This window comes from Tasmannia lanceolata, unplaced genomic scaffold (assembly GCF_043159265.1).
Source record: "Tasmannia lanceolata isolate RefF3 unplaced genomic scaffold, GAP_Taslan_0.1 ptg000011l, whole genome shotgun sequence".
In the NCBI taxonomy this organism is placed as follows: Eukaryota; Viridiplantae; Streptophyta; class Magnoliopsida; order Canellales; family Winteraceae; genus Tasmannia; species Tasmannia lanceolata.
Genome location: NW_027518688.1, coordinates 27,394,948 through 27,408,128, shown reverse-complemented (window position 1 = coordinate 27,408,128; position 13,181 = coordinate 27,394,948). Strand labels below are relative to the sequence as shown.

Genomic DNA, 13,181 nt, shown 5'->3' with positions numbered 1-13,181 from the left:
TCTTGCATATGGGGCGCTCAGCAAATAGCAACGCTGATTGGCTGGCCTGGTGAGTCTTAACTTTTTTCCTTCTTGATTTTTCTCGGATGTACATTTCCTTTCTCTATAGATTGGCTTGTTTCTGACCACCTCGGGCCCAGTCACTGCGCTCATTTTTATTAATACTTCGTTGCCATTCAAAATAAATAAAATGGTTTTACGAGTTTATTTTAAAGTAGATGTTTCCAACAAAAAAGGATTTACTGGAAGCGAATCAAATAGAAGAATTTATAAAAGCTTTGAAAAACAAATTATGGCAAAGACATTTAGAATATCTTCTGGCATTAAATTTGCTAGAAAAAATTACAAGAGGATTTTTTTACCTTCATCTTCAACAACTTCAACATGGTTCTCATTATCAATCACGGTAAAGGAGATGTTACCCAACCACAAAACTGCAGCAAGCATTGCAAAGACATTATCTTGATCTTGTTTGCTGATATGAACGATATCCAAAGCTTCCTGGAAAATAGCTCTAAGGTGAATTAGGGAGCCAACATTTTAGCTTACAAAAAACGATAGCAAAACACAAATGATTTTGTTGGAAATTTAACCCATAAGAAATAACAGGCCATTAGATATGTACCATCACAGTACGAAACCTTTCGGCATCATCCACCCCAGAAATAGAGACGCAACTGCTCTGCTTCAAATATTTATACTCGTCCAGTTTCTTCAAATTCAATTTCTCTGAGTTTCAAAACAACAGAATAGTTAAAATGGAAGAAAAGAAGTGACATTATCATCAATATACAAGGAATGAGAGTAAAAAAGAGCAAGGGCACGGAAAGCAGAACACTAAAATATGCCACATCATTTTACTTGTGTAGTGGAAATGTAGAATAGTGGTTGAGATGATTGGGAAGGAAATAAAAGAGCAATTTTAAAGATTTTATGTTTGCATGCTCAACAACGGTAGCATTTGTCACTAAAACAATGAAGATACTATTCATAAACAACATTCATCGCCACCAGTCCACACATTATGCAGTTTTAAAGGATAACACATGTCAAAATTCATGAAAAAATTCACCAAACAGAAATATTTCCTGAATTTGATAATCATAGAGCTCTGGCAGCTTAACAATTTATAATAAATTTTTTCAAATCAGTGCTTAGAGAGTCACTGCCAATTCACAAAATGAGAGACTAAGGAATGAAAAGGAATATCAAACCTCTAAGAGCAGGCGAAGCTCCAGCACATAGCTGATAAAATATATGATACGATCGTTCACCCTCAGCACACTGAACTACTCTTGACTGCTCATAAAATTGACATGTTAATTCAAAAAAGGTACAGGAAACTTGAATCAACAACACAAACCGAGACCTGAAAGGAAATTGAAATACCTTCTCAAGTAAAACTGCCCGAAATTGAAGAAGCAAGTTGGTAGAAACAAGACACAAATAAAGGCAATAAAGTCAGTTTCACGGAAAAGAAAATGTTATTGTTAAAGATCTCTGGATGGATTCTCTCAAGGATATCATTCAAAGGTACAGTGATCTTACAAGTTTGAATCTTGGCACCAGAAATTTTTCCAGTTACACTGAAATGAATTTCAATCAGCTTGCCCTGCAAGTTCCAAGGAATGGAAAAACGTAACTAACAAGATATGGAAACTGGGAAAATCAAAGCTTTTCAAACAAAGTAGCCCTGAACTCTATAATCAAAGAAGTTTTAACGAATGTCTGTCACATTTACCCTTTTAGGGTAGACATCTCAGTACGATAAAACCCCAAAATTGTCCCTAAATTTTCAAAAATATTGCAATATTTTCATTTCTATTTTTAGCATGACAACATCGCAATAATTTCAAGACATTATTTATTTCTGACTTTTTTTCCGAAATTTTAAAACCTCCAAAGAAATACCCATATCAAAAAATTTGCGAGACCATATTTGTGATTGGTATTAAGCGAGCTTCAGGGAAAGTCATAAAAGGAAGTGGCGGCTTACAAAACGACTGGAATTGTCATTTCTTGATGTTTTTGCATTGCCAAAGGCTTCCAATATTGGATTTGTCTTCAAAATTTCATATTCTATTCCACTACCCCCTCCAAGAGCCGCCAAATATTGCATTGCAATCTTTGCTGTTTCAGTTTTTCCTGCCCCACTTTCACCACTGGAAAAATATCAAAAGTCGATAAGTAACATATAGAAATATATTAGTAAACCGCTCAATCACTAATATTTCTATATTAGTAACATATAGAAATATTAGTAAAAGGCTCAAAAATATTTGTTTTAATAATTGTTACGAAATCTATGTTTTGATCATATGCAGCAATTTTTGAGTCTCTGCAAACAATCATTTGTGTATATGCTGGAGGATGGGAACAAAATACCGAAGTATCTTAATCTCATTCACAACAACCAGTTCCTATATTACATAGCAGACTATACTCCAGTTATGTCCATGCCATATGTTAATCTTTTCTATTGGGAACTGACCATAGCCATCATTTAGCATAATATGGAAACTATCATTTGTGTATATGCTGGAGTATGGGAACAACAGAAAACATTCACAGAAAGTACAACGAACAATTCTTCATCATAGTATGTATCCATTTCATGCAAAATAAACTTGTTTTTTTGCCAATGAGGTATACCTCTTGCCAAAAAGCCTGGGAACTTTTTATTAAGACCACGTAAGTAACAATTTAACATAATTTCGTTAAGCATGAATAAATTACAATAAAAGGGAATAAAATGAGATAAATAGCTTAGATAATAAAAAGATGAAAGAGAAAAGTCGAGGATTTCATCACATTTACAGTGGATTATACTCATAAACAAAGATAATGACATGAAATTTAACATAAATAGCATTCCCCTAACATTCAAAATAAGAGAATTCATAGTCTTCAACAATTCAATCTCCATTGTGTAAATAAGGGTTGACCACATTGCGAATATTGTCCAATGCTCCAAAATACTCCCCCTTAAAAAGGTTGAGAAGAGATGAAATAAAAAGATGTCGAAGTAGCCCATCATAGTTTTAACGACCACAAAAGAAAATGAGCACCATTCCAAAAAAAAAAAAAAGAAGTCAGGGTCGTAATGGTGCATGTGCATGAAAAAAAGTGGAGAAAGGTGAGACTGATTAATAAGTGAAGGCCTAGTGTGAACACTTCTCCCCATTCAAGACTTTGAAGAATCCAAAAGAAATGAGACCCAAAGAAAAAGAGAACTAAACAATGGCTAGACAGCATGAAGAATAATGGGTACAAAATACGCCTGAGCTTAATTCAAAGCAGGGTTAAGGACGCATAATCAAAAATTTTGAAGTGGCTTGAAAATACAAGCAACACATACATCTCTGTGTATGCCAGGTTAACACTCCAGTGCCATAAAAGCTGCTTGTTTTAATGTTAAGCTAGAAAACACTCACAACTGTAAAAGGATAACGTCATCAGGTATATTGCAAGAAAACTGCTTCTCGGTGAGAAACAGGGAGATGAGATAAATAAAATAGGAATAAATTGAACAGTAGAATTAACAATATTTAATCAGATAATGTCCTGCCATTATCAGAACTTAACGAAATGAGTTTCACCAACCTTATAATGATAGACTGGTTGACTTCATCTGCAAAAATATGCCCAAAACTGGAGTTAGTGGTGACCGCAAAGCATACTTTAAACAAGAAAAAAGTAGGCGGTTTCCCGTGGTGCAGCAGTTAAAAATCTCAAGCTATGGTTACATCACCTCGTATCATTTCACGGATGGCTGTATCTGCTATTGCATACACATGTGGACTCTCCATAGTTTTATGCCTATAAGATTCAATATAATCATTTCCATATAAAGGGACTTCCTTAAAGGGGTTGATGGCAACCAAAACTGGCCCTGCTTTAGTCTACAATGCAAACAGACAACACCCACAAGAACATTAAAGAAACATTAAACCTTTGGAAACGTGTAAGAGGGGAAATATACCACACAGAGAATAACACTCACATATATTGTATCTTGAGAGTATCTATACTGAAGGTTGTACAGTACAGATGGTTCATGTAAATAACTAAGCTGCATGAGATCATCTACACCATCAAGGATATCTGGATTTGCAGGCAATAAACTTTCTGTCTTCACCTTTAACACCTGAAATGACATAGAGGTTAATCTGTAAGAAAAAAACAGAGATGCAACTTGAAATATCTTCCCGCAGAATTTCTGACAATGAAACTTATTTTCCCTTTGCCATTCAAAAAAAAAAAAAAAAAACAACTTACTTTCCCTTCAAGAAGCGAAATGACAGATTCTTCCCCTGTTGTTGAGAGTAACTTCCCCAACACCCAGTTGCCATTTGGAAGTTGGCACCAAGCTTGAAGCTTCTTCTGAAACAACAATAAACTTCAACATGTAGGCATGTAGGTCATGCAATTAATAAACACCAAGTTGATATACCAACATTATCAACCATTATCTGAGCATATTAGGAAAGCATCTTATATACATCAATGTGCCAGTCTTTACAAACAAATTGATATAACTCCCATGGAAGAAACTGATTGGAGATGGTCAGTAATATAGATCCCATAGGATTAGTTGACGTATATGAACTCTTTCCCAATGGTGAAGTGCTGATTGTAAATAGAATGATGTTTCAAGTGAATAACACGTTAATTTAGTTGGACAACATGCCATGTCCACTGCATATGAATTACTAATAAACTAAGTCATTTGTAATTTAAAAAAGGAAGTAGGCTTTTAAACTTTTCATTTGTCAAGGGAGCTGATATCCGCACTCCCCTTTTGTGATATAGCAAGCTCATGCCGTTGTCTTTTTCTTCAACTTTTGGAAAGTGAAAAAAATATCCTAATCTTCTTCTCTCCATCAGCAACCACATCTCTCCACCGCCCCACTATTACCTCCTCAAACCCCCAGCCCACCATACTTTCCCTACCATATTCACCCTCATAGGATTAGGTTGCTTTAAGGTTTTGAAAACAAGGGCATCATGCGTGTGACCTTGGTGATTGAAGTGTGGCAGTTTCTGAGGAGGAGAAAGAGGGTGATGGTGAAGCAATGTGGTTGTCACGTACAGGGTACGCCCGGTATCTAAATACATAAAGAAGTCTTCTTGAATCATCAAGTGTCTTGGAGAGAATTTGGGAGATGAAGGAGAAAGCGCACAGGCCATGTTCTGTTACTGGAAATTCCTCCTAAAATTCCAAGTACGTTGAATTGGGCTCAAGTTTTATGTTTTCAGTAGTGTTTAATGCCGGGTTGCCAGAGCAAGAATCGAAAGGGGAATCGAAGGTTCCCGGAATGGTCAGAATCGGGAATCATGAAGTCGTCGGGGAGTCGCCGGGAATCGTTGGGGAGTTGGGAATCTCCGGGGAATCTCCGGAAAATCATGTTTCACATAACATTAAACCGCGGTTCCCAAAAGTGGGAATCGCGTTTCCGGGGAATCATAAACCGCGATTCCCAAAAGTGGGAATCGGGTTTCCGGCGAATCCAAACCGAAATTTCCAGTTTTTGGGGATTCGAGAAGAATCCTGTTTCAGATTCGAGAACCGGGGAATCGAGGTTCCCCGCTCCCAGGAAAGAATCCTGCTTCCTTAGTTTAATGCCACAATCCCACTATGATCAACACTCATCACGACTTCAAGAGTGATGCCATGGGGATGTATCAATTACTAGCTTTGACTTCCTGAAATAATTAAAAGCCCAAGATCCATGAGAAGCTATGTTGCATCAGTACAGATACGAGTGTCGAATTCAGCAAACCTCAAAAAGAACAATTCGTGGATTTGCCAAAATATTTTAATCAAATCTCAATTATTTTTTTACATAACAATATGCTTATAACAAGCATGGTTTTAAAGTTCGGTTTCAGTATGCGTTTCGGCCCTCACCGAAACCGAAATTTCAGCCAAAATCGGGTATCCAATTAAAAATAATATTTTATTTAATACCAAATTTCAGCTGAAATTTTGGAAATTTTGGGGAAATGGCTATATAATTAAAAAAAATGAAATTTTTGGCTTGAATTTCTTGAAATTTTGGATGAAATTATAAAAACACGAAATTTCGAAATTTCGGCCAAAATCCAGTAGCGTTTCAGGTGTTGGCAGTTTCGGTTTCCGTGTTGACCAAAATCTGTCAAAATTTAAAACCATGATAACAAGTAATATATTGAAAATTTTAATAGGTTACGTAGATATAATTCTTTATTACCATTTAAGAAACTTACTATTAGCCTATTAGGATGGGTAAAACTCAAAACATGTGGTAATTGTTAAGTGGTGGTAGTGGTATTCAGAAAAAACATATAAAAGAGATTTTGAAGTGTCTTAGAGAATCCTGAAGTATTGGAATTCGAGAAATGTTAGACATCGAATTCGAGAAGCCAATTTTTTAATGCAAAAAATCAAACGGCGAAATATGTGATCATTAATTGGTTCTCAATCGATTTTGACTTTTGTCGATAGGAACGGAAGGGACAAGACAACATATGAGAACGTTCAACCAAAGAAGCAATTAAGGTTTTGAAGGGAATCCTTAGGTTCCAACCAAGTCGGATTTGAAGAGATACATTACGATGATTAGATAACATGCATGAGGAGAGTATGTAGAAGCATGGTTTTAAATTTCCCTGAAACGATCAAAATGTTTCTGTTTCCATCCCCACCGAAACAAAATCTCAATGGATTTCTTCCATGTATTTCCGTCAAAATTCCCACAATTTCGATCGAAATTCAACCGAAATTCTTGATGTTCGACCGAAATGGTCGTAACAACAAAAAAATGGAAAGATATTACGATTTGCATTTCCTTTCATGAATGTAGATAATGATATTCGGTAGGAAACATCCAATGTTGCATGGATTTGGATTCACGTGTCAAGATCCGACACGGATTCGAGGTGTCTGATTTGGAAAACCCCCAAAAGAAGGATTCGGATTCGGTAAGTTTTAAATAAAATAAAATTTTTAAAATTTACAATTTAAATATATGTGTGTGTATATATGTCTATGAATATATATTCATGAAAACATTGAGGGTAGAGGGTTAAGGCGAGTTTTGTATTAAGAGAGTTGGAGGGTTAAGGCGAGTTTTGTATTAAGAATAAAATACGTTTAAAGCGAAAATATACAGGATTCGCATTTCAAAAGAGACAACGATGAATCGGATTCGCAAGAAAAAACAGGATTCGTGCGGAACACGGCTACGACATGAATCCAAGTGTGTCTCACGTGAATCCATGTCCGATTCGGATGCGAAGACGTGTCGACACGGATTCGGCATAGGGGGGCAAAGAATCCATGCAATATAGGTAACATCATTAAACTGCACAGCAAAGTAACTGTATCTTACGCATGGGATGTCAGATCGGCATGGGACCAATAATACCTTCATTACATTGTACTTCTTTATTGACTGTACTATTCTAGACATGTGCGACAACACATGTCGCTAGGTGTTCGATATAATTAAGCCATTATGGATGGCTTTCTTGTTTATATGGTGATTTCTAAATATGTATTTGTGCTTATTCTAGCATTTTCCAAAGCTTCATCATTTGCATGTTTCTGTGATTTTGCAAGATTTCCACCAAAACCAAAATGCTTCCGTTTTGAAACAGAAATTTAAAACATTGTATAGATGAGGGGACCAAGCTTGTTAGGGAGATGGAGTTGATCCTACAACGGATGATGGTAAGCATGATAATAGCGATGCTTTAAAATGGGAAAGGAAAATTAAGACGGGAATCTTGAGAAAGTGGTAGTGGAGTGAGGAAAAAGGAGATGGTGGTGGTGGTGGTGGTGGGTGGGTGGGTGGGTGGTGGGTGGTGGGAGGTGAAGAGAGATAGAGGGGGGGATGAGTATTTTCTTCTTTTGAAATAATTTGAAAAAAAAGACAACAACCTGGATTGCTACCATAAATAATAGGTACAAGTATCAGCTCCCTTTTGTTAATTCTAATGCATGTGGGCAATCAGAGAATGTTAATGTACTGTATCATTTGTTCACATGTTGTCAACGCAAAATTTCTCTATGTGATCTCTCTTCACTTGACACCTTCAAGACATCTGATGAAATCCATTCTTGTAATCCTTCTAAAACTTGTAACACCTCGTTATTGTTCTTAGAGTTTTCATAATCCATCTGCCACTTCCAAGTTGTATCTCTTCTTTATAAGTACCCACCTCACTGGAAATTCATTCCTACAACTACTCACCTTGAAAAAGCCATCATGACAACCAGACGAATCCAAAAAAAACATTAATGTAATGAAACATAGCAATTCGAATGAAAACCATGGAATAGCGCCACCAAGCATCACCCCCATTCTGACATTCCAAATCTAGTGAACAACATCATGAACACATGAATGTTTTCCTATGTTATTTCTTGGTTGTGCATGCATCAAGTGTTTGGTAACTTCGGTAGATTGCTTATGTGAACATCCCTCATTGAATCCCATTTTTGCCGGTCATCATTATAACCCAATCTCATTATTTACCCCCCTTGCAACACCTACCTTCGCTATAACCAACTCTAAACATAACAGATTAGTGTTGTAACCTATCTTTGCTGTAATCTAGGTACGCTTTTTCAGCAAATAGGATCTAGGTGCTATTACCCATCCTCCAACAGCTCTTCATCACATGTTGTGCTCAGTTTCTCAAACTTCACAGATATTTGTGTTCTCATCGAGATCAACTGAATCCTTCTCAATTAGTTCATACTTCACTGGAGACTAGTCCATTATTATCATGCCCGAACTCCAAACCATTCAAGGTACTCCAGGTTGTTATTCCAAATTCGGCCATTCTTTGCATGGTTGCCTACCCGTGAAGAACGCTATCATCTCATCCTCTTGGAGCAAGGCCCAAGCAGTTCCAAGTATAATGTTGAGTTGAATCCCGACCAAACCTACTCCACCTGCAATTAGTCTTATGCCTTTAAAAACCAATCCAATCATACAAAAGTAGTCATGCACATTTGGAGCCTGTGCTTTACATTTTCCACTAATCATCAAGGCTTTCTTGGTAATTTGTCATGTGTTTAAGAATAAGACTATTGAAGCCTCTCAAAATCATGACTGACACAATGACACTCTGCCAAAGAGGAAGCACATAACTCAGCTACAACCAGACCTACGATCAAGTTACTCTTCATCCTAGAAAATGTTCATCCTCTTCTTCTATTGCTCCTTGTCAAGGACAATCTGCTATTAGTTGCAAGAATTTTTTTTTTTAAAAAATCATATCTAAACTCAAAGACCAAGTTTACCTTAACAAAATCACCCTTAAGATCAAGGTCATCTTCATCCAAAAAAATGTTGATCCCCTTCTTCTATTGCTGCTCGTCAAGGAAAATCTGCTCTTAGTTACCCGATTTTTGTTTTAAAAAAAAATTATATCTAAACCCAATGCACATGATTTCCTTAATTAAAATTACCCTTCAATTAATGAGAAGTGACCCTTCCAAACTCTCGAATGGTGTTCCAATAGTATGTTGTATCTTAACTATGCAAGAGAGGAAGGCATCAGCTCAAGAGTCAAGACGGTAGGCCCCAACAGTCGTCCAGGGTAAGCTATGTTGTCCATGTACAGGTATGAGTCTTGGAACCCAACACAGATATGGAGGATATTCTCAGCTAACTCCACAAAAAAGGGTTGATGGATTCAGCAGTGAGTTAAATCAATTCTAGAGGTTTATATTTTATATAGTAATAGAGTATTGATTTATGTAATATCAACATTAACATGTTATGCGTAGCTAACGTTTTAGATGTGTGGCACCCGTATATGTGGATAATCGCAGATACTTTGCATGGTTAGAAGAATTAGTGCAACACTAGATGAGAGGGATTTCCCATGATCAGTGAGATTGCAATCCATGATCAGAGGAACCAGCTACGTGGACAGGCAGTTTGAGTTATCGTTGGAACATAGAGAAGTGTGGTAATACTGATTACTGACACGTGAAGGAGGATATGATCCAGTAACTGCAGGCACAGTTCTTAGATCCACCTTAAGTCATATGAGTGTAGCACTCTCTTGGTACGGATAAGCCACCATGACCATAACACACTTTGTGTGCTTTTTGTGATCTTGTCCCCTGCAGCTTTCCTCAACCCCAAAAATAGGCTGCGCAAAGTAACTAGTGCACTCATTTATTGCCTAGAGTTGCATATTTTGGTAGTTGGAGAAAACAACCAAATGACAATTACTCGCACTGCCCTTTTTGTGCTTCCAATGGGATTAGTTGTGTTTTACCCTATAGTAAAATAAGTATGTGACCAAGATCCATTGAAGTGTAATGAGAAGTAGGGTTCATGAGGTGAAGAAGCCAGAGTTGAACAGACATATATAATAGGTGTCGGAGTGATGGATATAGACTTTTCCAGAACTCTCCAGTTCATAGATTACAAAAATAAGCAAATTGTGAAGCCCATCAGTAATTCCACCATTTATCTTCGAACCATTGAAAGAAACAGTTGACCATGATATACATAAACTAAGACTAGATGACATAAACATAAACCCAATATAATCTGAACCCTGGAGAAAAAGTAGAACTAAAATATGAGCAGCAGATTACCTTCCTTGCACCATAAGGGGTAGTGTCACTCCACCTGTATTCATTAGGGGTAGTGTCACTCCACCTGTATTCATTACGAGATGGTGATAATGCAGGCAGGCGAGAAGGAGTTGTGGAATCTGAATATTCATCATCTACAGAAGGCTTCTCTTCGAAAGAGATGGTTTTCCTGCCATATGGCGAGTCTTCATTACTCGGGTCCATACTGCTAATACTACCTTCCAGTCCCTCAACATGTGCACCCGCCAAAACATCGTCCTCCGGAATATTGGAAAAACTTGTCTGATCATCATTTACTTGAGGGTTTCCAACAGGAACAGACCCAGGTGAACCAGTAAACCTAAAATCAACAGGCAATGATCGTATTGTCTGGAGTGAAGGCAAAACCAGGGGTTGGGGTTTCAACATTGGCATCTGTGGCGTTTTCTCTGAAGAGCTTTGTTGCCCTGATAAAGGTATTTCAGCTGATGCCATGATATATAGACTATAAGAAGAAAAAAAAGCCCTCCTTTTTCCCCAAATGGCTTATCACACTTTACCAGGGTCCCCACTGCCACTTATCTGCTCGACTGTATGGCGGGGACCTTTGCTTGATAGAAAATAGGCCAAATGTCTTAATTCCTCAATCATCCATAACAGTTTCAACAGGGATTTGATAATCCTTGAATATATAAAATTGATAACAGTACTAGTTGAATTTCTTCAAATGCAATGCAATTTACCTTTACTGGAGTGAGGATCGAGAGGATAACAACAAAAAGAAGCCCAAAAAAAACAGAGAATTCGTAGAATTGATGCTGTAGCCCGATCCTTGAACTTACCAAAAATACTCTGAATAAGAACAATACATCAACTATACAGTCTCAAATTGATCTTCACTCACAAGCCAGAAATCTTCATAATCAACCAATCTTACAATTAAATCTTCAGAAACCTCCAACAATGTACTTCCTAAAATCAATCTTTGCACTCAAAACACCCAAAAATCTCACAAAAACCCTAAAAAGTTTCGAATCATCCACTCTAGAACTCGATCTTTAACCCTAGAAAACCTTCAAAACCTCGTAAGAAGAATAAAAAATTGAAATCCTGATAATGTTGAATAATCTCCAGCAAAACGATTTCTCTACTCTCAAACAAACACTGCAAAAACAAATTCAGCAAAATCACTCCAAAACCTCTCCTTTTACAACTTGATCTCAAATCTAAGAACAAAATCGGAGGTCGGAAAACAGATTATCAAAGCTAGCAAGAACTGTCGTAAGGTTTACGAGAGATTTTCGGAGAATCCAAAGATCGGAATTCTCAGAAACAGTAGTCAAAACCCTAAAAGTCTTAAAATACTGAAAAGAGACGTTTTCTTCTCCGACTCGATCAGAGATCCTCGAAAAAAAGTCTTCAAAAATCCAGAACGAGTGGGAAAAAAAAAAGGAACAGCTTTTTCCTGTTTTGTTTTTCTTTTTTATTCTGAGGTTGCAGATAAAAAGCATTTGTCATCAAACCCTTGGATATGGGTTTTTATATTCCCACCAATATTCAAAAAGATTTAAATCGAATTTTGGAAAGGGATAAGGACAAAATTACGGCTAAACTTTTCACCATATGACGAGTACGTCCTTGCCTCCTCAATTTTTTTTATTTTTATTTTTTTTGTAAATTTAAATTGATATCTCCACCCATTATGCTTATTTTTTCCTAGAAATGATAGCATTTCAAGAGAATTTATATAATGGGTGGCCGTCAAAACACGTGAAGTCTAAAGGAGTAGGCAGTACCTGCTTTTTTTTTAATGATCCAAACCGTTCAACTGTTTGGGCGCAATGTAAATAGGTTATGCCCCAAAAATCATTTCCATAGGATGATTCTAACCCTCTGATCTGAACTGATCTGAATATGTAGTGCCCCCAAAATCATTTATGAAATCTTCTACAGATCGGTGGGTCAGGATCATCCTATGGAAATGATTTTTGGGGCACAACCTATTTACGTTGTGCCCAAACATATGAACAGTTTGGATCATCAAAAAAAGTGGGCCGTACCTACTTTTTTTTAGATTTCACGTGTTTTCACAGCCACCCATCATATAAATTCTCTGCATTTCAATCCCATTTTGTTTTATTTATCACCATTAGAGAAATAAAACAAGTGAAAATGCTAGAAAAAGGGTGGAAATGTCACTTCTCTTTTATAAAGTATGAGTAACTATATTTTTGACCCAAGCCAATTGAGCCTCTTGTGTTTACAACATATAAATAAGAAATAAAAGGTGGAGAACACTGTTTAAAGACCATATTTTGATAATGAGACGAACCCTCCTTGCTTTATATCTTTTAACTAGTTGTCAAAGGCAATTATAATTCTCAAAAAACTTTGGCAGCTTGTTTAGGGCCTCTTCTTTTAATTTGGATTTTGAGTACTCAAGAGCGATTATTGGACACAAAATTAAATGTAATTTTGGGTCTAAAAATCAGCTTTAGACTCAAAATCCAAAATGAAGAAGGCCTAAAATATACGAAGCAACCCACTATCAAAACATTGCAGTGTTGTTATTAGTAGCTCAGCGCAACTTTGC

General features: G+C 36.7%; 1 protein-coding gene across 1 annotated transcript in view; it reads right to left on the bottom strand.

The window, feature by feature from the left end:
• LOC143886880 (myosin-1-like) overlaps positions 1-12,096 on the bottom strand; it is a 28,602-nt gene extending 16,506 nt beyond the window's left edge. The window contains exons 1-11 of the mRNA XM_077391050.1: positions 10,610-12,096; positions 4,279-4,383; positions 4,004-4,147; positions 3,752-3,902; positions 3,604-3,631; positions 1,997-2,162; positions 1,549-1,612; positions 1,390-1,403; positions 1,215-1,299; positions 626-729; positions 363-501 (exon numbers count right to left, since the gene is read on the bottom strand). Of these exons, the coding sequence (XP_077247165.1) occupies positions 363-501; positions 626-729; positions 1,215-1,299; positions 1,390-1,403; positions 1,549-1,612; positions 1,997-2,162; positions 3,604-3,631; positions 3,752-3,902; positions 4,004-4,147; positions 4,279-4,383; positions 10,610-11,083 (1,474 nt within the window). The 5' untranslated portion in view covers positions 11,084-12,096. The remainder of the gene's footprint in view (positions 1-362; positions 502-625; positions 730-1,214; positions 1,300-1,389; positions 1,404-1,548; positions 1,613-1,996; positions 2,163-3,603; positions 3,632-3,751; positions 3,903-4,003; positions 4,148-4,278; positions 4,384-10,609) is intronic.
• Between the last annotated feature and the right edge of the window lie 1,085 nt (positions 12,097-13,181).